Genomic DNA, 25,668 nt, shown 5'->3' on the forward strand with positions numbered 1-25,668 from the left:
TTCCAGATAAATGCCTCCTCCTGCCACCTCAGACCTTCTCCTCCCATAGGCCTGGGAAAAGACTTGTCTCTCTGGTCCTGCCAGTCCACTCTGTACACATGAATCCTCCAAAATTATCTTTTTACAAGTGCCACCTCCTGCTCAAAACATCTCAATTAGCTGCCAAATGCCTCAAAGGTCTAAGTCTTCATTCTGGCATTCAAGAATAACTTAGGCCCTGTCAACTTTTCTAAAGGTCTCCACAATTCCCCCATATGAATCATCTGATTGGGCCAAGCTTTTGTCCTCAATGTGTCACCCAGCAGGGACCCCTGACCTCCGTACATGGGAAGGCCCACATTTCAAGATCTCTCAAACTTGTCCACCAAAGTACCAGGGGAGGCAAGCCGCTCGTCTTATCTTCCTCATGCATGTGAATTTTGCATTGTTTGTCTTCCAATTTTTAAATGTTTTTAAATGTTTGCCTTCGAGTTAAACAGATGTCTAACCTTTATAGCATTAGCTCACCAGGGCAGGAAAAGTCTGCCCAATCATCACTGAGTTCCCAGCACTTGGCAAACACCTGGCATGATGACTACTGGGTAGAAGAAGTCATCTTCTTCTTGGGAGGGGCATGCTAAGCAAACACACTCCTGCACCCCAGTGTGGAAGCACCCCACTTGAAAAGCACCCCCAAGCCTGGTCATAGTCCCCCTGACCACCAACAGCACACTGACGACCTGCCAGGCAGACTCCACTTTGTGGAAACCCCTTCCCACTCTGGTCAGGCCCTCATAGACCCAGGTGGGGGGACCTGCAGAGCACTGCTCACTGATCTCCCAGCTCTTGGTAGCCCCCACCCGAGCCTCCACAGCCAGCCCATCCTACCAGTACGCCAAGAACTCCCTCTGCACTGTGTTCTCACTGCACACAACCTCCAGCCACAGCCTGCTAAGGGCCCACAGGGAAGGTGAACTTTCTAGCTCTTCAGACGAGGCATTGGCACAGAACCCAATCCTCGCTCTCTGCCTTGCTTGCTCTGCCCTGCAGGAATTTGGAAGCTCAGAGTCACAACCACCAGGAGGGGAGGAAAAGATCTCATCCATGCTGCCACACCAATCATGTGACAATCATTGTTTCACCCCTGCATCAGCACAAAAGTACTCTTTTTAGAAAGTGGAGTTGACAGGGTAAAAAAGTAGAGCTGACTTAAGGACATCCCCACGGAATCACTCTTGTCACCCATTCTGATGAGCCCTCCCCTCGGGAGAAGAAAGAGTGAGCCCTAACAAGCTTGAGGTACTGGGTTCAAGGAAGGAAGGGAAAAGGAAAAGAAAAGAAAAGGGAGGGGAGATTTTGATTTAATTCAATCTTATAACAATTTGGAGGAATTGGTATCTTATCAATGTTAATTATTCTTATCCGTGATATCATCATTTTAAGTCTTCTTTTCTTTCAGCAACACTTTATGATTTTTTCCTTTGGAGTTCTTGTTCATGTTCTGCTAAATACAGCTTTAAGTATTTCATGGTTCAGGATGCTAATTTAAATGGCTTTTTCAACTTCCAGTTGTTTTTGCTACCATATAGAAGATACAAGTGAATCTTTTATATTAATCATGTAACTTTCAACCATGTTAAACTCACTTCTAGAAGCTTTTCTTGTGGATTCTTTGGGGGTTTCTACATAGACGATCATATCATTTGAGAACATAGTTTTGTTTTGTTTCTTTCTTTCCAATTTGCATGATTTTCTTTTCTTGCTTTATTGCTATGGCTGGAACCTCCAGTCCAAAGGTGAAAAAAGTGAGAATAGACAACTTTGTCTTGCTTTTGTGGTACTGGGGTTTGAACTCAGGGCCTTGTGCCTCTAAGCAAGCACTCTGCTACTCGAGCCACACTCTCAGCCCATTTTGCTTTAAGTTGTTTTTCAGATAGGGTCTTGAATTTTTGCCTGAGGACAGCCTCAGACAACAATTCTCCTAACTATGCCTCCTTGTAATTGGGATGACTGGTATGTACCACTTGTCTGGCATATTGGTTGAGATGGGGTATCTCAAACTTTTTGCCTGGGCTGGCCCCAAACCAAGATTCTCCCAATCTCTGCCTTCTGTATAGCTAGGATTACAGGCATGAGCCACCGTGCCTGGCTTGTTTTTCTTGATCTTAGAGACAGCTACATAATTTAGAGGCCCAGTACAAAATGAAAATGAAGGGCCCCTTTTTCAAAAACACAAGAAAACACATGCTATTAAAGACACTAGAATATAAAACTCTTTTTTGGTGGTATTGAGGTTTGAACTTGGGGCCTCATACTTGCTTCCACCTAATCAGGGTATTTTTATTTGTTATTTAATGTTATTCTAAGAAAATAAAAGTTTTAAATTATTAGCATGGGTTTTATCATCTGTATGTGTATTGTTCAATGCCAGTTTACAATGCAAATATAAAAGCATTTAATTCATATGCGGAATCACTGAAATAAAACAATTAGTACTTCTCAGATTATTTTTATGTGTATTTCATTCTTACCAAGACAGTGAAAATGTCACAGAACACTAAGGCAGCTGTCTTTGTTTTCCTTCTTGACACAGACACATTCTACTAACACTCTCGTCCTTCAGTTTACTAATGTGCAAGGGGGGATAAAAAGGAAGGGAACTAGGGCTTGTCCAATCTTCCCCTTTCTGTCATCTAATTCCAAGGAAGCAACAGGAGTGAGAGGGGAGGGAGCTCTTTGGATGTTCATGTATGTTCTGCCTTTGAAGCAAGTTTAAATTTAATCAGAAAGCATGGCCTCTTGTGGACGTGAGCACCACGTCCACGTGGCTGTGGGTGTAACACATTCACATTGAACTTGCTTTGCATCTTCCCAGATGTTGGGGGCTCACCAGAACTCCATGCTACTGGGGCATCACAAACGCACTGTGCAAATGGTAGCAATGTGGTGTGTGTTCCCTCTGTACACACGCAGGTTGCAGCAGACTCCGATTACAAGTGATAAGTTCAAAAATAAAATTGCTAAGCATACAGAGACTGTGTAAGTCATGTGCCCATTAAGCCACCCCTGCTTAGGAGGAGAACAGTCAGACTTTCACTATTAAATTCCATGTAGGGTTTCCTGGATGCTGCTTCTCAGGTTGCAGGAACCCTTCTATCCCTACTGTGCTAAGAGGTTTTATCACAAACAGATGATTCACTGGATGGCTGTGTATGTCTTCTTTTTTTAGTCTACTAATATGTTGAATCATATTAACTGATTTCGAGCTGCTAAAACAATCATAATTCTTGTGAAAACCCCCACTTGGCCATCATGCATTATTCTTTCTTTTTTGAGGGCGTGGGGTTGGGCAAGACAGGGTCTCTATGTAGCTCAGGCTGTTCTGGAATTCACAATCCTCTTGCCTCAGCCTCCTGAATACTGAGATTATAGCATGTAACAGCATGCCTCACAGTATTCTTTTCCTGTGTTGCCAGATTGTATTTGTTAATATTCTGTAAAATATTTTTTAGACATGTTCACGAGTGATATTCATCTGTGGTTTTTGTGTTTATTTTTCCTGGTAATGTCTTTGTCTGATTTTGGTATTTGGGCAATACTGACCTCACAAGTAAACTGGGAAGTGTTCTTGCCTCTTCTATTTTCTGGCAGAGTTTGTGTGCAACTGGCACCATTTCATTTTTTTTTTTCTTTTTCTTTGTAGTACTGGGGTTTGAACTCAGGACCTCACACTTGCTAGGCAGGCGCTCTGCCACTTGAACCACTCTGTCAGCCCCATTTCATTCTTAAATGTTTGGTGGGATTCAGTAAGGAAGCCATCTGGGGCTGGAATTTCCTTTGGGGAAGGTTTTTAATACAAATGTAATTTCTATAATGGACACAGGGCTACTCAGCTTCGGTAGTTTGTATCTCTTACACATCTGTTCAATTTATCTCAGACGTCAAACTTTGTCATCCTGTTGATGTCTGCAGGATCTGTCCTCATGCTCCTAATCCCATTCCATTCCTTCGGTCATTTGTGTTCCCTCATTTTCCTGATCTCTGAACTGGAGAATTATCAATTTTATTAACCTTTTCAAAGAACCACATTTAGAGTCACAGATTTGTATTTTTTGCCCACTAATTTTTGTTCTTATTTTTAATAACTTTCGACTTCTTTCTCTGGATTTAGTTTCTCTACTTATATAAAGAGAAAGATTAGGCGATTGATTTTAGACTTTTCTTCTTTACTAATGTAAACATTTTAATACTGTAAGTTTCCCTCAAAGCACTACTTTGCCTGCATCTCACAAACTTCACATGTTTTTTTCACTTTCATTTAGTGAATACATTTTCTAAGCCTTGTGATTTCTTTCTTTCCTTAGTCATGCATTAATTTCCAAATATTTGGGGACTTTCCAGATAGGTGTTATTTTTATTTGAATCCATTTTTTGTCTGAGAACGTGCTTTGTGTGGCTGTATTCTTTTTAGTGTATTGAGCCTTGTTTTGTGGCCCCGTAGGCTGCATCCACAGGGTCATTTCAGTGCACTTGAAAAGCGTGTGTTCTGTTGTTGAGTGGAAGGTTCTGCAGACATTCCTTCAGGATAGCAGCTTGTTCAGACGTCTGCATTTTCTATGTACAACTAACGTTTCTGTCTACTTGTTCTACCTACCAATGAACGAGAGAGAAAGAAATATAATTATGGATTTGTCTAGTCTTTCTTTTAGTTTTATCAGCTTCTACTTCATATGTTGTGAAGATTCACATTAGGTGCATACAAATTTGGGATTATGCTTGTGGGTTTTTTTGGTGGTACTTGGCTTTGAACTCAGAGCCTCAAGCTTACGAGGAAGGCACTCTACCACTTGAGGTACTCCATCGGTCCCCAAACAAAATCTTTACCTTCATATTTGAAGGACATTTTTATTGGGTATAGAATTCTAGGTTGACCATTTTATTTTTTTCAGTTCTACTGTCTTTTTGCCTTGAATAATCTGACAAAACATCTGTCATTCTTATCTTTGTTCCTGATACGTGAAGTTTCTGTGCTTTGTTTTTCTGAGTTTCTTAGAGAACAATCTGATGTACTGTGGTGTGTGACTTGCTTTATTTTTATTCATTAATTCATCTGGGTTTTCCTGAGCTTCTTATACTATGGGTTAATGGTTTTCTTTAAGTTTGGAAACTTTCCCACTATTATTTCTTCATTTTTTTGTCCTCCCCGTGTCTGTTCTTCGAAGATTCCAATTACACGCACACTAGACTCCCTTATGCAGTCTTACCTGATAACAGGCTCTTTTTTTTCTGTCAATGTTTTTTCTTTATTTCTTGATTTTTGGATAGTTTACTGCTCTAGCTTCAATTCACTGACCATTTATTCTGCATTGTCTCGTCTACTACTAATCCTGTCTAGTTTATTTTTCATTTTTGAATTTGTGACTAATACCCGGATTTTTCATTTCCAGAAGTTCTGAAAATACATTGCTAGTATTTTCCTTCACATGTGTGAGCAAATGGAACCAGATCTTCACAATGGCAGTTTTAATGCCCATTTTATACTAATTCCATCATCTCTGTTATTGCTACATCTATTATTATTGTTAATTTTTCTTACATTTCCTCCTTTGCTTGACATTGTGATCTTTACACTTTTCAGTGAAGAATTCTGCTGGATTCCAAAGAATGCTGAATATTTTCCTGTTAGGCAGTTATGGACTAAACGGCCCTATTTTGGGGTGACCCTTTATTTAGGAATAGCATGTCCCTGCTGCTGATGCATGACCCCTCTCGGTCTCTGTGGAGCACCCCGTTTACTCAATGGGGTCTTCTCTGGTTAGAGAGAACTAAATGAATACCAGCTGTGTTGGCTCCATGTTGTTTGTCTTACAGCTTCTCAGCAGTTGTTCTTGTCTGGTCACATGGAGGGTCACCCTGTGCACAAGGAGACTAACATCCAACCAAAGATTCAAAGGGGCCATTAGACAGATTTCTGGAGTTCTTTCTCTTTGTAGCTTCCTCCTTTAAGATAGCCTGCACCACAAATTCTAGAAATCTTGGTCCCCCGGGGCTCTATTTTCTATCTCAACTTGATGAGTGCTAGTCTCTGGTTCTCCCTCTCTAGGGTAGAACCGTCTTCAGATAGAAAGCCTAGGTGCTGAGAAGGATCACTCAGAGTTTTCTTTTCTAAGGACTCATGGCCCACTATTGCCTGTTACTCCAAAGCAGATACACACTTTCCCTATACTTTGTCCAGTTCCTAGCTGTTTTCAGGGGAGGGTAATTCCAGACTGTCTTTTTGCTGCATGACATCATGATAGTTCAGAGGAGGGGAGAGCAACTGCCCCCCTTCAACTATATAGTTGTCAACAGTACTTCAATCCCCACCTTTCCCCAGCTGTCATCCCTGGCCCCTAATCTAGCCATAACCATCTTCTTCTTCTTCCTTTTCTCCCTCCCCCTGCCCCCCAGCTTCTCTTACAGAATGTACTCCTACTTCTGCTGCCTGCTGCTAATTTTAAAGCCTCCTGCCCTTAGCATAAAAAGCCAAGTCTGGAATTTTGCACAGAGCAGAAGCTGAACACCAGTCACCTACCAATGGCCTGTGTGTCCTGGGGAAAGCACCCAGTCTCCTCTGTAACCTCCAGAGGGTAGGTGAGGAACTGGCACCTGGTATGAAATAAATAGTGCCCAGGCAGGACTCTCCTTAGACAGAAGTGGGTCACACAATACGTTATGATGGAGCCAGGCACCATCTCTTCTTTTCCCCAAGGGGAAAATAAGCCACACCACAGGTTAAGTCAACGACTCTCAGCCAACAGAAACATCCTGTAAGGATCTCCACTCTCAGGTCATTCTCTCAAGACTTTGGAGAAAACCATTCTGGCTTCTGACTTCCCTTTTGTAAAGCCCCAGAAAGAAAAGAAAAGGTCCCAGGGAGCCGCATAGCTCCTGGACCCAGGTCTCTGAGGAGAGGCCCCTTGCCTGGTGAGGCCAGAGAGACCCCAGGGAAGCAACCAGAATTCCTAACCCTGGCAGAAAAAAAGCAAAATGTACCCTTCAACCAAGAGCAGCTCCTGGCAAAGATCTGTAGCCTGAAGATACCCCATTTTATACTGGAACTCCTACAATGGCAGAGACCCCCCAGTGCTGCCCCTTTTGAGCACAGCTGGCCACCTGCCCTTCTCCACCCCTCCCCACCCAATCACATCTCACAGCCTCCTGCCTGACAAAGTCCTCCTAACATCCCACTGCCCAGTCACTCGCCCTGAAATCCATGCCCCAACGCCACTCCAAAGACTCCCTTCCGATCCAATTCCTGTCCTGTGAGGCCTCTCTACCCAGGCCTCTCCAGCCCGTCTCCACCTCAGCTCCCTCAGCAGAGCCACGTTACACATGGCCACAGTCACAGGGAAAACTCTGGGCTTCCCATCTCCTTTCTAGACCCTGTACCTGTCCCTACCACAAAAGCTGGTATCCTGTGACCATCAGTTTCCTGTCTAATGGAGAGACTGGATCAGGAGCCAGAAGTTGGATGTCACAGACCCAGGCTCTAACTGTGCCTCTCTGTGTGACCTTGAGCAAGCCACTTCTCCTCTGGGCCTCTTCTCCAGAAAGCGCAGGGGTGTTCCTGGAGATCTGGCTCTCAAGCTCCCCAGGTCACCTCTCCAGGCAGAAACAGTGGGCATGTGGCAGAGAGAGGGAGCAACAGGAATGACAGAATCCCCTGAGGGAGTGGGCAACCCCAATTCCTCCCATTTGTAAATTCCACCCCAGAAAAACACAGTTCAGCACGCTCCAGTAGGGCTACAAGTTATAAATGAGCATATGACAGTAACAATGCTTGCACTCAGATGAGCCTGCGGCTTGCAAGATGCTTTCAGTTACTGGCTCATGTGTCCTTTCCCACAGCCCTGTAAGAGCTGACACTGTCATCCCAGAAAACTCAGAAACTGGAACCATTCTAAGTCAGATCACAGAGACCTGGTAAACGGAGGACACAGAGAAGGTTGGGCCACTTGGTCAAGATCACAGAGCGGGTCACAGTAGGTCCAGCCTTGGGAGTCTGATGATTTGACCCCCAACTCACTCGTGGTGTCCCATGCCCTCCACCTTCCTCTCACATGGAGGGAGAAAGTGAGAGTCAGCAAGATCAAATGGTTTGCTCAAGACTCTCGTACTCACAGAGAGGAGTTCGAACTCAACTCCTGCTCCCTGACAGAATAGCTATGAAATGGCAGAATAAGAAACACAGAGAATGTCATGCCTCAGAGGACACAGGGAGCCCCACACCCTCCACAGAGGCCCCAAGAGGATGGCTGAGTTCCCAGAACCCCTGGCATCCCTCCTTCTCCACACCCCCAACCTGTGGTCCTGCAGGTTGACATCTGTATCCATCTGGATGCCTTCTCAAGCCCAAGTGCACAAACCCTCACCTGGGACCAAAGCCTGCAGCAGGACCTTGATGTTGGCTGGAGTGCTACTGCCTTCCAACCTTGGCCACCTCTGCCATAGGCTGGCTGGGGCTTCCTGCTCTGCAGGACATCGAACAGCTCCTTGCTCTCAGGTGGAGGGAGGACAAGCAGCTTGCCAGGTCAAGCTGGGTCTTCCTTGATTGCAGGAGTGGCCACAGCTCCTCAAGGAGGCCACTGATGTAGCCCTCAAGTGGGACCATGTGGCTAATGGAGGAAAGGGCCACAGACTTGTCCCCTTGAGAGGAAGATTACAGTCCCCCAGAGAAAGTTTTGCCTCAGTGATTTGCATAAATTCATCGCATAGATTGTGTCTACATTCACATAACTGCGAATTCATAGATCTCTGGAAGTATCCAAACCAAGCACTTGGCAGTGGGAGCCATGGGGACGAGAGTGGGGGAAGGAAAGAGCACTTTCACTTTTACTCCTTAAACTCCTGTCTAGTTGGGTTAGTTTCTTACAACAAGCACTTGCATAACAAAAGAAAATCAATACTCCTACCTACCTTTAAATGGGGTATTACAGGTATATATAGTACTTCCCGGGCTTTCCATGGTGAACATGCTTGTTACTTTCATGCTACATTGAACCATATGCAACTTTTGGCAGATAGAAAGTGACCGGGTATCGACAATTTCATGTAGTTCAACCTAATAATTCGTGCATCAATATCCCATCAATATTTATGGAATGACTTCTCTGAACCAGACCCACATCCAGACAATAGTAAACTATTTTTTTTAGTTAAGTAAATAAATGGAACAGGGCTTCCCTTGCTGGCAGGGAGCCCAGGTCACTCATCTGTACATCCCAGCACAAGGCATCTTGGGCAAACTTGCATCTAGAGCCATCCAAGTGTCGAAGAGGAAAAAAATGCATGAGCAGATAGAGAGGAAATAAATGTCTGTCACTCAGCAGGTAAGTGAAATTGCATATTCGACATACAACAACAAATTCAGCATCTCAGTAAGAAAAGAAGAGGGTGGACAAAAAAAGACACCTATCAGGCACCAATTAACTTGATAATTGTACTGATCTTTGCTGGTCTAGAAGGAACACAGGATCAGAGAAGTAAGGAGGAAGGGAGACAGCAGGAGGGGTGTGCAGGCTGCAAGGGACATGACCCTGGTCAGTCAGCAGGCAGCCCGGGCAAACACACCCCCATCCAGCTCTGAGGAACAGTTCTGGCCAAGTGTCCCTGGGAGGCCTCCCCTGCCTCTCCTACCATGAGCCACACATCCTGCCGGGCAGGGAACACCCTGCAGTCTCAACAGAGCGGTTCTGGCTCTCATCAACTGAAATTTTTCTGTAGATGATCATTCTTTTATTAAGGCTTGATACTGAGAAGTGGGGGCCACCCCTTCTTCTTAAATTTATCACAACAGAACTTACAGTTCTAGTACTTGAGTCTTACAACAGGACAGGCAGTGTTCTTGGAGCAGTCAGGAAATGCATACAAACCAGGTGAAAGTACTCCAGGACACCTTGATATAATCTGAAGCTAGAGAAGGTGCCCAGGGACCTTCTGAAAAGTGAGATGGGCTGAGCTGACAAGGAGATCAGGGGAGAACAAGGTGGCTGAATCCCAAGACTGAAAGAACTGACAGGTAGAAAGCAAGAGGAAAGTGTGTATTGCTTCCTGTGGAAGAACCAGGAAGGGAAATGACGAGGGAGCAGAACAGGGCTCAATAAGAAGGCAGGAGTATAGGACAGGCTCAAGCGAGAGGGACCAATATGGCAGACCCTCCTGACTGCACATGCACAGCCTGCAGGCACTCCCTAGAAGGCATTATTTATTTCTGCTTTTGGACTATTTCCTCAAAACCAGTTGTGTTTAGTCCCACACCTGTTTATGCTGGTTGTTGGGGTTTTTTCCCACATTATATTTACGTAATTGAATTAAATAGATAAAATGTGGATATGAAAGTCATTGTTTCTAAGGAAAATAAAGTGTTTTGGATATGTTTGATAACTGTCATAGCTAAAAGAAAAGGCGATGAATTATTCTTATTCAACAATAAGAAGGGTCATAAAAACCTGGGAGGATTCTACACCCTGATTATTTCCAAGGGACTTAATTCTTATTGGACTCTAAGGAAACTGGAAATTGCAGATGACACATCCTAACTGCAAAAGACGGGCACAGGGACACCAACTAAAGTACAGGCTGAGAATGGCAGAATGGTTCAAGTGGTGAAGCACCTGCCTAGCAAGCATGAGGCCCTGAGTTCAAACCCCAGTACTGCAAAGTACTTTAAAGTATATACACTACAGAGTACAGGCTGAGCCAAAAGTTCAAATCCAAAATGTCTGAAATCTGCAACTTTTGAACACACAATACCACAAGTGAAAATTTCTATACCATGAAATTTTATTTCATGCACAAAAGTATTAAAAATACCATGTAAAATTACCATCAGGGTATTATACAAGTATATGAAACATAAATGAATTTCATGTTTAGACTTGGGTCTTATCCCCAAGATACTCATTATGCATGTGTAAATATTCCAAAATCCCTCCCACAAAAAAATCCAAAACCTGAAACATTTTTGGTTCCACCAACAAAACATTAGCAAATGGTGTAGAGCTAAATATTTTCAATTAAAGGAAGTTACTTAAAATAGATGGAAGTTTATACATGTATGTGTATCTTTTTTTGTGATTCCTGGGTCTTTCTGACTTTCTGTCAAATCTACCAAGCTTTAACTGACTATATCCATCTTAAGTGTATACTTTGATGGGTGTTGACACACATGTACTGTTACGTGACCATTTTCCCTATCAAGAAAGAACTCTTGATAGGGAAAAGAACTATCAGAAAGAACTCTGCCATCACCCCAAACGTTCCATTGAGCCCCATCCAGGTCAAAGTCCCCCATCTCCTCACAATGGCTATTTAGGTGCCACAGCTGTTATGAGGCCACAATGGGATCATTGTTTTTACCTGTGCTCATCTTTGGTCACTATCCCCTTTCTTCATATATAGTAAAACTCACTTTTTGGAGGCGGTACTGGGGTTTGAACTCAGGGCTTTGAACTTGCTAGGCAGGAGTGCTACCACTTAAGCCACGCCCCCAGACCTAAAATTCCCTCTTTGGTGTATGGTTCTATATGCTCTGACATGCTGCTGTGTGACCACTGCCACAGTAATTTAACTTTTTGCATTAATCAACCAATGACCTGTCTTAGTCTCCTCAGAGAAGACACTTTTTGGCTACATTTGGCTTTAGACTTGGCCTTAAGAGCAGATGGCATGGTATTTCTCCATGCCCTTGGGCACTGTCCTTCCCTTTCCTGTCTTCCTCCGCTTTCTTAGCTGTAAAATTCCAGAGCCGAGGACATCCACCTCATAGGGCGGTCACAAGGACTAACCAGCACACTGTAGGTAAAATGTAGTTAAAAGACCTAGGTAAAGGTTATCTGGAAGCAGTTAGAGGCTTCCAAACAGCCAGGCTGTGGTGAGGACAGAAAGGTACCTAGGGACTTGAAAGCAAAGACCAGAAGATGTGTCAGGAACCACACAGAGAGTGGCTTTGGCCCTGCCTACACGTTGGAGCACCAAGATCCTCCCTCCCCATTCCCCCTACAACCAATAAGTCTCTTGAGTTGTATGTCCCTAACCCTGGTGAGGATGATGGACCCTAAGATATGCGGGAACAGAGTGAAGTCACCAAGAGATCCTCAGGAACATCCCACAACCCCATGTTCCCCAACGGTCTGCAGGCAGACCACCATTCTTCTAAGCCAAGGAGGCGCTCTACGTCGCTCAAGTACACCTAATGGGAAAATAGTACCCTTGGCCTTCTCCACCCCAAATCATTCCCGAGTTCTTCCCCGGGTTTCCCACCACTACCTGCTCTTGATTCATTCCTGTAAGAATGGGGTGAAAGAAAAAACATTTGAAAGGCCGTTGCCAGAATGAAGGCGAGAAAGAGATCTGCAACAGAAGTACTGGATTCTCATGGCCAGCTTCATCAGAAAGTACGTTCTCCCTAACACTGCGACCAAAAAATGGTGGCCAGCTTCCAAATTTTCTCTCTTTTCTTCCTATGTTCTGTTCCCCCATTGGGTTGTTTGTCAGTTTGGGGTTTTTACCTGATTATTAGAGTTAATTATCAGAAGCCCTGACCAGCAGGCAAAGCTATGATCACTACAATGAATTTTGTTTTCTTTTTTTAACCATGCTGGAATTTTGAACTCAGGACCTCATGCTTGCCAGGCAGGTGCTCTACCACTTGAGCCACTCCCCCAGGCCTTTTTGCTTTGGTTTTCTTTTAAGTAGGGTTCTGCACTTTACCCAGATGCCATCCTCAGACTTGGATCCTCTGCCCATGGCCTCCTGCACAGCAAGGATGGACAGGTGTGCAGCACCACTCTTGGCTGTTTGGTTGAGGTGGAGTCTTGCTGTCTCATTGCCCTGGATTGGCCTCCCATTCCCAAGTAGTTGGGATTACAGACATGTACCACCACACCAGAGAAAAGTAATACTTGAACTTCAAGTTGTTTCTTTTTTCCTAACTACTGTGGGGAAATGTTTAACAATGGTGAGGATATACATTTGGGGTTTTGTTTTTTAAAACACTGATCTAGGAAAATAATGTGGATATTTATTAAACAGAGGATGAGGCTCCAAAATCCCAGTCAAGGATTAGGAAATCACAATAGGCTAGATAGGGCCACACAGGGAGGTGTCATTACTCCCTCCAACCCCACCGTCCTCCCCAGGAGGGTCCATTCACCTACCATGATTATGTTGGTGACTGCTGTGGTTTGAAAATAGTTTTGTTCCTTTAAAATTCATATTGAAATTTGATTCAATATGGTGTAATGAGTGGTGGACCTTTAAGAGGTGATCAGGTCCTGAAGAGATCAATGCTCTTCCTATGGATTGGGTTTGACTCTTGAGAGCAGTTTGCTACAAACTTGTGTTTTGTCTCTCCCACAAGTGTCTGCTTGCCCTCCTTTCCAGCCTGAGTTGAAGCAGGACAGGCCTCGCCAGAAGCAGACCAGATGCCAAAAGATACTCTCAGACTTCCCAGCCTCTAGAACCATGAGCTATAAAAATTTCTCTTCTTTATAAATTACCAGCTCTCAGGTGTTTTGTTATAGCAACAGAAAATAGACTAAGGCAGACACCAAGCTCTGAGCTTACCCATTAGTCTTTTAAGAATTTGGTCCACCCCTTGGGGGAAAAACTCAGCCTTCAAGGTCAACCTACCAATCCTACTAGGGCCAGCCATGAAGCTAAAACTGTGGGGGTCACAGCCTAATGTCACCAGGTCTGTCTCAGATGGCACCAAACTACATTTCACGGGGGCCAATGTTGAAGGGGCATGTGAACAACAAACCACAATGAAGAAAAACTTGCCCAAGTTCAAATGCATCTGCTTATGTTGGGCTTTGAATGCAGCTAGGTAGAGAAGAAGTCCTTCAGAAACACGTGATTTACTTCTCTATTTACAAGAATGTGTTCTTGGGGAAAGGAGAGAAACAGTCTCATTTCTAGTCAAAGTGCACATTCCTGAGGAATCACAAAAAGGAATTTTGCTTGAAGAAACAGCTGAAAACAAAATCAGAAAAAGAGGGACAGATATCTCAATACCAGGAGGGTGAGGAGAGAAAACAGGCCTAGTTACAATAAATAAATGTCAAGAAGGTAAACAGATAAACGGTAGATAAATGAAATTAATGAGCAACCAAATGCCCTACACCAAAAGAATATCACAGTCTGCAACATTATACAGATTTTGCAGTTTAAAACTCTTTTAATGATCCTTTGACAATGAGAAGAGATACAAGAGAAATGAGTAGGCGCGGTCTGATTCATTCCTGGATTAAAGGTGAGATGGCTGCAGTTAGTCTGCTGTGATAAAGAAACAACCAGCACGGGCACAGCGCTGTGCAGTGTGTACGCTCGCTGCCTCTGGATGCATCATCCCCTCCTCCGCCAGGTGACATGGAGCAACCCCTCACCTGGCCGCTCCTTGTCAAGGCCTGTCTTAACTTTCCCCAACAAGGTAGGGTCAAGGCTGCAAAATGCCATCAGACAGGGACTGCCTCCTGCTCCCAAATGGTTGGTCTGCCCATCATAGGCCACCTGGGTCCCAAAGGGACCCAAAAGAAAGGAAAGGCAAGTTACAGATGCCTCAAACTGAGGCAGACACACACACCAGGCTGCTTCCTAGTCCTGGGTCCTAAGCCCTCTACACACTGTCCCCGGGCTACCCTCACTCTCCTGCAGTGTTAGGTGCCACTTAAATGCAGATGGCTCTCAACTCTGGAGGTCTAGACCTCTCTTCTGACCTCCAGCCTTTGAGTATAGGGCCTGTATACAGAAGGCGTTCAATCTGACAGTCACGCTTAGATGACCCACTGGCACTTCATACTAAACTTCTCCACTCCTGCTTCCATTATGGTGGGTGGCCCTCATGAGGTCTTGCCTGGACTACTTCCACGGTGTCATCCACTGTCCCGGCTTCACTCAAGTCCACAATAATGAGCCTTCCAAATGCAAGCCAGGTTGCACCTGTCCCCTAAATTTCTCCAATAGCATTCCATCGTCATGCGAATAGAGTCCTTCCTCTATCTGGCTTCCCTACACCTGCCCCTCAACTCATGCCTGGTACCAACCAAGGGGGACCTCCTATGGCTCTCTTCCCACTGCTCCACCTGGCAAACTCCTACTCCTTCTTTTTGATCCAACTCAACAGCAGCCTTCCCCCAACCCCGCCATAGGTGGGCTCTCTCCTCCCTAACAGGACGTGTACCACAGCCCGCAAGGTCCTTGACAGCAGGGACTGCGTATCATTTGTTCTTTGTGCGCCCACCTACACCAAGGCTTGCCTCTCTGATGAAATGTCTGAAAGCAGTGAAAAGGAAGGACGTTCTCCTTCGACTGGAGGGAGCAGGGAAGGTGGCTCTAACTCCGCTCAGCTACTCTCCCCTGTGATCCTATGCAAACCATTTCTGCCCAAGGAGCCAGATTAGAACTAGGCCAGCGGAGTGTCAGTGGCGCATGTTCTGGACTCCTGAAATCCCTCCTCCATTCCTGCTTTTTACCTGGACCAGAAAAGATCTTTCTTAGCAAGTGGCAAAGGAGTATCAGTGGCTCATGTCTGTAATCCTAGCTACTCAGGAAATAGAGATCAGAAGGATCACGGTTCAAAGCCAGCCTGGGCAAATAGTTCATGAGCCCCTATCTCAAAAAAAACCCCTTCACAAAAAAAGAGCTAGTGGAGTGGCTCGAGGCGTTGGCCCTGAATTCAAGCCCCAGTACTACCAAAAAAAAAAAAAAAAAAAAGGTGAAATAAATCTTGTTTTTTAAAAAATCACTCTCAAATCACCTGGAATAATACCAGAACATTTTCCCTGGCCTAGATCTAGCCAAAAATGTACCAAACTGTCAATGAGTTGGGATGAGAAAGGAATAAAGGTAAGCACAAAGCTGTACAGTAAGGATGCAGCAGGGATCTAGGAGCAACTGTCACAACCAAGCACTGCGAGGGGCTTGAATAGAATGCCACCATGGGTCTGATTCTCCTCAAGGTAAATGACACCTGTAAAGAAAGCCACACTGCCCATGTTTCTGCAGGAGGCACACAAGCAGAGCCTGCCTCCTGGAGAAGGAAGACAAATGTCAGAGCCAGGCTGCCCAGCAGCTTCTAGGTAGAAAGAAAGGGACAACATTTGTGCATGCTGGGGCCCGGTCAGGTGGCATGCTCTTGGGGCAGGGACGGCTTCCTGGCGCCATATTAGGCAACATAGGGCCTATTGCAGGTTTCAAAGGCAGCAAAACAAATTCTTCCAAAGCAGGGAAGGCAAGGTAGAGCCTGTGCAGAACTACAAGCCATCTTCTCTTTAAGGGCAAGGTAGGTCATACCCATAATCCTAGCTACTTGGGAGGCTGCGATCAGGAGGATCGCAGTTCAAAGCCAGCCTGGGCAAATAGTTCATGAGACCCCCATCTCCAAAATAACCAGAGCAAAATGGACTGGAGGTGTGGCTCAAGCAGTAGAACACCTGCTGTGTAAGCATGAAGTTCTAAGTTCAAACCCAAGTCCCAAAAAAAACCCCAAAAGAGCAAGGCGGTTTCTGAAACTTTTCAAAAATTTGAGAGATTATGTATTGGATCAGATAGAGATTCAACACTGTAATGAAGTTAAATACGCCCTACTCTGGACCACATCTGTAACTTCTATAGCATCCTGTGATCTCAGAGCATCCCTTTCTCTCCACATCTCTCATGTGCCTCTTGGCTTGGCAGACAGCCTCAGAAGATGCTGCCATCAGTTTATTTCTGCCCTGAACACGTGTCACTCTCACATCAAAGGGTACAATTTCCTCCTGCACTTGAGCCAGCCTTGTGACTTGCCTTGACCAATGGTGATGAGCCTAGCCTTTAAAACCAGTTGCTGGGGAGGTTGCATTTCAGCTAGAGGAGGGACTCAAGTGGTAGAGTGCTTGCCTGGCAAGCACAAGGCCCTGAGTTCAAACCCCAGTGCCAAACAGTAGCTTCCACTTTCTCCCAGAGACCACATGCTGGGAGAAAGCCCAAGCAAGCGACATGGTGGGTCACAGAGGAGCTCAGAGACTTTAGACCTTCTCAGAACCCTGCAGAGATATCAGCTCAACACTAACTGTTGAATGAAACAGTCCTGCCAGGCAAATCCCTGAACCCAGCCGGACCACAGGAAGCAGAATCACCACTTAGCAGAACAGAGTCAACCCAAAGAACCATGGGAAGCAATAAACTGTGATTTGTTAAGCCCCTAATTTTGGGGATTATTGCATAGCAATGAAAAAAACAAAGTACATGATGCAAACAAGTGGCCATATAGTCAGGACACATTCATGAAGTTCCAAGAAAACCAAAATCTAATTCTTACTTGTCCAAGTGCATGTCTATTTCTGAGAAAAATGTTTTTAGAATGCAATACTGCACTCCCTTTAATCTACCGCAAATGGAATTTAATATGCTTATAAACCGGTCACTATCACAGACATTGGTGTACACCTCCTCATCCCCAAGTGCTCCTCCAAATGCCTGGGGCTCGAGAAACCAAAGACCCAGCCCTGTTGGATGCACAGCTCAACAGCTCTGAGGATGACCTTTGGTGACACAGAAAACAAAGAACTCTGTAATCCCGCCAGCCTAGGTTCAAATCCGGCATCCCCCAATGACTAGTTATGTGGCCCTGTACAACTAGCTCAGTCATCACGTTTCAGTTTTCTTATGGGTCAGATGAGAATATCTGCCTCTTGCTGCAGACAGGTAACTGGAATGGAAGGGGGGAGCTCAGTAATTGTGGCCACCTGGTCTACCTCCACGCAGGAAGCATCTCAGCCTGAGTTCTGATAGGCACACACACTGAGGGAATCCGTCAAGAATGTGTGATGGGAGGGCTGAGGTTAGAGCTCAGTGGAAGAGTGCTTTCCTAGCATGTGCAAGGCCCTGGGTTCAATCCCCAGCGCTGAAAAAAAGAAAAAAAAAGAATGTATGATTTGGTGAGGAGATAGGTGTTGGGGGGGGGTGCTGTCTCTGAATGTTTATTCAGGGCTAGACCACCCTGCTGTTCTTGAAGAACCAGAATAACCTTGGAATCCCAGCAATTCCATCTCATGAAGAATTTACCAGGACTGTTGGGTTGACCAAGCCCAAGAGTGTGTGTGTGTGCACGTGCCTGTGTGTGTAAACATGTGTGTTCATACAAAGCAACTCTGTCTCCACTGTTGGCCCAGTGGAAGGGTTGTTTCCCCTCCAGAAGAACACAGCTGGCTTTAATAAAGTGCTGATTTAAAATCACAAACATGAGGACTCTGAGGTTCACAGCAAAATGTCAGTGAAATAATGTGGGTGAAAGGGAGACCCTAAATTGCCCACAACCACAATGACACACTGGAAAGGTTCTGTTTACACTCAGATAAGGATCGGAAGAGACCACAGAGAAATGGGACCAGGGAAGGGACTGAGGGTGATTTTCTGCAAAACTGTTTATGTTCAATGTTCATCTGTGCGGCTGGATCTGCCAGTCTTTGTGTTCTCCTCCTCCTTCATGCCCCTCTGCACCCTCATCACAGAGGCATGGCTGCTTCCTCCTGCCCTGGGACAGTGGCAAAGCCCAGGACCCAAGGGCCAAGAACTGGGTTGAGTTGGCCTCCTCTCCAGCTGTCTGCTGCACCACTCCCATAGACAGCTTCCTGGCTGCCAAGGGCCTGCTGCCTTCCTGCCCTCCCCACCCGGGCTCCGATGCCCTGTCCCTCGGCATTTCTCACAGTCCTGGCCATGGTCTCACTGGAACATTTGAGCACAGGCTTTTCCCCTCTGCGTCCGATTTCCAGAAGAAGAGGGAATGCTTCCTATTATACTTCAGGACCCCCCATCTCTTCTTCATTGCTTAGCAAAGACATGGATTCCAGAGAAAGAGGAGTTGACAGGGAAGTCCCCATCCTACCTTCTCACTCCCCAGTGATCACTCTCCAGCTATCTGGCCCCTCTGCCTCCCCTCAACCTGATTAAACCTCAGTTTCCTTATCTGTGAAACAGAGCCAGTCAATCAGGAATGAGGCGCAGACAACACTTAACTCCAGTACATCAGACAGGGCTGTCTTTGGGAGCCTTGTCCCTTCTCACACCCTCCCTGCTTCAGGTCTCCCAGTCCTCCAGAGCTCAATGTTCCTGCACGGGGTGAGTGACTTGCTCTGCAATTTGTAGGTGTGAAAGGTATTACCTTCATCCTATTATACTTTATGAATAAAAGTTATTCATCCCATAAGAGTTTGCTCCCAAATAGCCTTTGTGCTATGAAATTAGTCTACAAACTCTCTGGAGGGGTTTCTAGCCCCAAATTTGCCAGGCGTATTCCTTCATGGCACTGTCAGAAGCTAACAGGTGCATGTTAGCTGTTTCAGAGGCAGCCACTGGCCAAAGCATCCTCCCTGCCATGATGGTTGCATTTGTCAGCCCCCCCTTTTCCTCTACATCCCCCCTCATCAGCAGCTGCTGCTTCCTCACCTCATCCCAGGGCAGCAGGGGGCAGGAAAGGGCAAACTGCAGACAGAGGTGCTGATGCCAGGACACTTATGAGAGGAGAAACCTGGGAAAACCCAACTCCTCCTGACTCATCTGCCCTCCCCTCACACAACCCCTGGCCAGCTCCCCACCACAGCCTGGCTGTCCCATGGCTGACACTCTGTCCCAGATCCTGCAGGCTGCAAGATTGTCCTCTTTGCTGGGCAACACTCACTCATTAATTAATGGGTGAAGCTCCAGTCCCACCCAGTCCCAACCTCACTGCCTCCACCTGCTGGTCCCATTGGAACGCACCTGCTGGCCTCCTGAGAAGAGCCCAAAGCAGGCTGTCAGGCTGCCATGAGCCCCAAAGGTACCTCCTGCCTTTGCCATAAAGCCGAGGACAGGGGGATTTGGGGACAGGAGGGCCATATAGGAAGACGTTTGACACTGGAAAAGATCCTCAGTGTTTCTGCTAGCAACAAAGCCACAAACTCACAAGTTCCCAGAACCCAAGGGGTTCAGTGTGAACTGAGCTCAACCCCCATGACCCAGGAGGGAGGTCCTGTCACAGCCTACAGATGAGGGGAAGAAAGAGCAAAGGGGAAACCCAGGGGTAGAAGAAAGGTGGACAGGGTACAGTCTGCAAAGGTTCCTAGGAGTTAGCCTGAGGGGGGACCTGGCCACCTGGCTCTCACAGCCCTGCCCCTCTCATCCTCCAGGGAGGACCATCTAGAAGCAACACAGGCCCGAGGAGCTGCAGGGCAGAAGAATGATGCTCCCCTTCACACCCCAGGAGAGACAGGTCCCAGGTGTCCCTCCCCACAGCACCGCTGCCCTCAGCCCTGGCTTAGTTTCCACGGTATTCAGAGACGAATGCAGGGACACTGTGAGTTAACTAAAACTTGGTGAGGGGGCCTGGGAACCTAGGCACCTTTTAAAAAGTCACATTGGTCCCAAACAAGTGACTCAGAAACTTCTGGAACACAGCCCACTGTAAACCAGGCCTCCAACCTCCTATTATCTCAGGCTCCCAACTTGACTTTGGGAACCTCTTTCCCTTCCCCACTCTATTCCCAAACCCAAGTTCCAGGCATGCTCCCCTGGGATGCTAATATTTTTATTTTTTATATGTTTTTATTTTATTTTATTTTGGTGCTGAGGATCACACCCAGAGCCTTTTGCATGCTAGGCAAGCACTCTATCACAGAGCTACACTCCCAGTTCCTGTCTTATTCTTGATTTACTTATTTTTCTATCTTGTTATTTCCTAAATTTGGGTTTTTTTTTTTTTTTTTTTGTAGTGCTAGGGATCGAACCCAAGGCCTTGCACTCTATCATTTGAGCCATGCTCCACAGCCTTTTTTATTTTCGTTTTACTTTTGAGGCAAGGTCTTTCATTTATTTATTTATTTTTGGTGCTGGAGCTTGAACTCAGGGCCTTCACCTTGAGACACTCCACAAGCCCTTTTTTGTGATTTTTTTTTTTTTTGAGATAAGGTCTCATGAACTATTTGCCTGGGCTGGCTTCAAACCGCGATCCTCCTGATCTCTGCCTCCTGAGTAGCTAGGATTACAGGCGTGAGCCACTGGTGCTTGGTGAGGCAGGGTCTTGATGTTACCTTTGCCAGCTGGTCTCCAACTCAAGATTTTCCTGCTTTTGCTCCAAAGAAGCTCTGCAAACACAGATTCACAAGTGACCCCAGACAGAGACCTGGCAGGGAAACAATGACCACACCTGGTCTGGATAGAGGCCCCTTTTCCCTAGAAGCTCCACGAGCCTCCAAGTAAACTCCCTGCTGACTATAGGGGACAAGGCCCAGGGTGGCACAGACCTGAATGTCATCCCAAACCTCTTCAGAGCTAGAGGTTAAAAAGGACCAGGGACCAGCTAAGGCAGGGCCAGAATAAAAACAACTGATATTTCTATCTAATGAACAGAAACAAGGGGATCTCTGTGCCTTCTACTGAGACTGCAAGCTAGCAGATAGTCCCCGGCCCCAGGAGGGGAAGCCAAGCTCGTGGTCTTAGGCAGTTCTCATGCTAACAGGACCAGCACACACGACTGTTCTTACAGCTATGCTGGAGCCCTGGGGCTCTTGTCTTGTTTCTGCCACTAATGAGACGCGACTGTCCATCTCTGTTTCAACTCTGCAAAATGGAGAGTTTGGACAAGATATTCTCTCAGGCCCCTGCCTGTGCAAACATCCTCTGACCATTTCTAGAACAAATCTATAGGCTGAGTGGAGAAAATGACAAAGAGCAAGACTTGTCCCTTCATCCTAAGACTGCTCACAGGGGCCAATTTCCTTGGCCCACTCACTCACCCCAGGGCCGCTGGAGGCTCAGGTCAGTAAGAATCCCAGGTATGCTATGCCAGTCGTAGCACTCAGCAAGTCACCTCTTCAAGTGGACACCATGACATCTCACCTTCTACAGACCTGAGCTGGAGTTCAGTTAGGCCCTACCCACCAGAGAACCCAGAGACAGGCAGGGGGAAACCTTCCCTGACCTCCCATGCCTCATGTCTGTTCCCCACTGCAACCCAGAATCTCTCTCCTGACAGGGCCCCTCTGTGCCACATCTCAGAACTGTGCCCAGGCCTGGCTCAGGGGATGACTGTTCAATTTTCCTACAAAACCCTCTTTCCTGACTCCAAGAGACCCCTGTCAAGAGAAGGTCCAAATAGATTCAAGAGAAGAGACCTCCATGCTCCACCGGGGAGAGACTGGATTTGCTCCCTTAATAGACAGAGCACAGTGAGGGGAAAGTCCTGAGGCCCAGGGGCCCTGGAGGAAGGAAAGGGTGAGAAGTGGCTGTTCAGTAAGAGGTAATGGTTCAGAATTTGATCTCAGGCTCCACGTGCTGCCAGGCCCACCTGACCATCTGCCCCAACTGATCCCCAATAGGAATGGTTGTGACCATTCTTCCTGGACAGCTTCCCACAGGGCCATGGGGACAGGCCCACACACCCCACTCCAGGCCAGGGCTGGGTCCTACAGAATGGAGAGACATAATAAGGCTTTCACGAAACAGGTCTCTACCTGAGCCAGAATGGGAAACAGGAAGACTCTTAGTTCAAGAACTAGGAGAGAGTTAAAACCCAGCAAAAGTCATGTTTCCCTCTGACCAAGTGGGAGGCAATGGGGCAGCTCCAGGATTCTTGCATCAACCAGCAAAGACTCCGCAGGGTCCCTGCGGGCTCAGGGAGACAATAGTAATGGCTTTGGTGAGATGGAGGCTGAAAGCAGAACCAAGAAACAGGCACTCCAGCCATACGACTGCTATAACTCACTTTGTGGCCTTGGGCAGGTCTCTTTCCAGCTCTGAGCTCACATATAAAATAAGGATGTAGAAGATAAGACTGGAATCCCCCAGTGGGTCAGGCAGCCAGAATCAGTCCCTCAAACCTTGGCAGGGGTCTTAGCACTTAGTGGGAGCACAATCTATTAGTTAAGCTGAGGTCAAAATTTCCACTCCTTCCAACAGAAATCATCCACCAAGACTAGAAGATTCCATGCTACAGAAGCCTGTAGACTATCTCCATTTGTGTCCGAACCATCCCTTCTATGGAGAGACAACCCTTCCCTACATCATCCAAGGGCTTGTGACACCCCAAGCTTCCTGGGCAGGAGCAGGATCTATGATAATCACATATTCCCTCTCCCCAGCCCTCCGCATTTCCTAGTGAGCTGTCACCCATATTTCTTTTCATCCTAACATCAGCTAGACAGTATCCCCATTTGACAGAGGAGCACTGAGCCCACACATCAGGTCACACGCTGGAGCTAGGTAGTGACAACTAGAGATCAGAATTTCCCCACAAGAGTCAGGGTCACTGACAGGAAATGGCCAAAACAACACTGCCTCCAGATCAGACCTACAGGGCCTTCCTGTCATCCACTCGGGCTGGGCACAGGTCACAGATTGAGGCCCAATATTCTGACACCCTCCTTTCCCTAGGGGCAGAGCCAGGGGTTAAGAGAGAAGGGCAGCAGCCGGAGAGGCCCCCCAGGAAACATTCTGACTCAAGGGCAAAGAGAACCCCATCCTCACCACCACCCAACAGGTCCCACCTGGATGAGAGCTGACCGGAAGGGAAGACGCGGTGTGGAAGGACTCACCTCTCTCAGCAGCCGCAGTCCCTGCAGCTCATTCTGCTGCTGCTGAGCCACAGTGACCCCCAAGACCAGCGTGTGCACCACACAGGAGACCACTGAGATGATCACGATAGGGCTGAGGCTGAGGGGCTGCGTGATGAAGAAGGAGAAGACAAAGAAGGCCTGCCAGCCGACCGTGTCACTAGCCGCATGCGCACTGGCAAAGTTCAGGCCCAGGTAGGAAAAGATCTGTGCTGTGATTAGCAACCACAGCAGGTAAGGTACCACCTTCCGGCTGACCCGGTCCGGGAGCAGTCCCTTCTTGCACAGCACGAAGAGGATGATGTCCAACACCAGCCCAATCCCAGCCACGACGAGTGGCGCCAGCTTGTCACTGGAGAAGACCACAGCGCACATGACCACCACATAGCAGTCGAAGAGGGCTGCGAAGACCACCAGCACCAGCAGGGTCTCATGGCGCTGCCTTTTGAAGTAGGTCTGGTAGAGGTTCTCCAAGGACTCTGGCACAAAGGTCAGTCGCATGAAGCGAGGCAAGCACAGGCAGGATCCAGAGTTCCGGACCGAGATCTCATGGGTCCGGCCCACCCCGCGGTCAGGGTCAGAGGGCAGGCTGACCGAGTACTCGGCTGAGTACTCGGCCGAGTACTCTGGGTCAGAGAAGCCCTGGTTCCTCGGCATCCTGGCTGGTGTCTGCTTCTACTGGCCCTGGAGAAGGGGACTGGAACAGAGGAAGAAGTCCCAAACGGGTCACCTAACAGGGCTCTCTGAGACCTGCGGAGGGCTGACAGCCTCTTGTTGGCTGCGGCTGAAGGGTGGCCACCTGGGGCAGGAACGCAGAGTGGGTTTCCAGGACACAGGTGGCACTGATCATCTGGAAATTAAAAGGACAGCACTAAGTAGGAGCACCTCTCCTTCCTAGTCGGTGGCCTGAACCTCCGCGAACCACCCATCACATAGGCAGCAGGAGCCTCCAACACCAGAGCCTTCCCCGCCACCCCCGCACGCACACACTCAGTCCCGTCCACGCCAGACACTGGTTTCCTGTCTCCGGCTTCTGGAGGGGCCTAGCCACCTCTCCATCGCTGGCACCCGGGTCTGTCTGAATCACGTCTCCATCCCTGACTTCCTCACCTAAATTCCCTCCAGGCCCAACCCTTACAAGCTGGAAATAAAACGTGCCAGGGAGAAGCCAGGGCCATCCTGGGGATTCCTGCATCTTCCTCTGTTTACTTCCTTTTTTTCCACCCAGCCCTTGGAGACTCCGGCTCCGATCAGCTCCCTTCCCAACCTTGGGGCGCTGTCCGCACCCCCGGAAGCCCAGCCCTGGCCCAGCGCTTACCTGTGCGGCAACTCTGGAGCCGCGTGCTACGGGTCGGTCCACGCGCAGGCTGGGGGTCCGGATCACGCGTGCGGTGGGCCGGGGCGGGAGGGCTCAGCCCACCCGGGGGTTACCCACTACCGGAGCGCGACTCTCCCCACGGCGATCAGGCCCGGGATCCGGCCGGGAAAGGCGCAGGGCGGCCGCTCAGCATCCAGGGGCGCCCGGTCGCGGGAGGAAGGCGGCTGCACGGGTTGGAAAATCCGGGGGCGCCGGCCGAGCGCGCCCGCCCCCGGGGCTGCGGATCGGGGGGCCCGGGCCGGGGCGGCGGCGGCGGCGGCGGTGGCAGCGGCTAGGGGCGCGCTTGGGGCCGTCCCCGGCGGGAGCGCGGGCCGAGGCCGGGGAAGCCCGCCAGCATCCTCCGCCCGCGCGCCGAGCCAGCCAGCCGAGTCCGGGCGCGGGCGCTGCACACTGAGTCCCCGCGCCGCGCCGCCGGCTCCGGGCCACGCGCGCTCCAGGCCCCGGGAGGCGGGAGGCGGCCCCTCCCTCCCCTAGTCACCGCCCCTCGGCGAGCGCGGCTCCGGAGCTTGAGGGGGAGGGTGGGGGGGCGGCGTGGGTGAGAGGCCCCTCGGGGTCCCCGGGGTCCCCACGCCCCGGCACCCGGCGGCGGGCTGCGTGCAAGCACCCGGTCGGCGGCGGGCAGGAAGGATGGGGCGAATCCACGCCTCCCCCAGGCAGTCCCTGTCTCGGAGGATCAAAGCCCAGGCCCTGCCCTCCCGTAGGTGA

The 25,668-nt window shown here is 48.1% G+C and overlaps 1 protein-coding gene across 1 annotated transcript in view; it reads right to left on the bottom strand.

The window, feature by feature from the left end:
• The window catches only part of Adcy3 (adenylate cyclase 3), a 75,092-nt gene extending 49,895 nt beyond the window's left edge, over positions 1-25,197 (bottom strand). Inside the window, exons 1-2 of the mRNA XM_020162628.2 lie at positions 24,904-25,197; positions 23,568-24,435 (exon numbers count right to left, since the gene is read on the bottom strand). Of these exons, the coding sequence (XP_020018217.2) occupies positions 23,568-24,242 (675 nt within the window). The 5' untranslated portion in view covers positions 24,243-24,435; positions 24,904-25,197. The remainder of the gene's footprint in view (positions 1-23,567; positions 24,436-24,903) is intronic.
• Positions 25,198-25,668: the final 471 nt, after the last annotated feature.

This window comes from Castor canadensis, chromosome 12 (assembly GCF_047511655.1).
Source record: "Castor canadensis chromosome 12, mCasCan1.hap1v2, whole genome shotgun sequence".
Taxonomy (NCBI): Eukaryota; Metazoa; Chordata; class Mammalia; order Rodentia; family Castoridae; genus Castor; species Castor canadensis.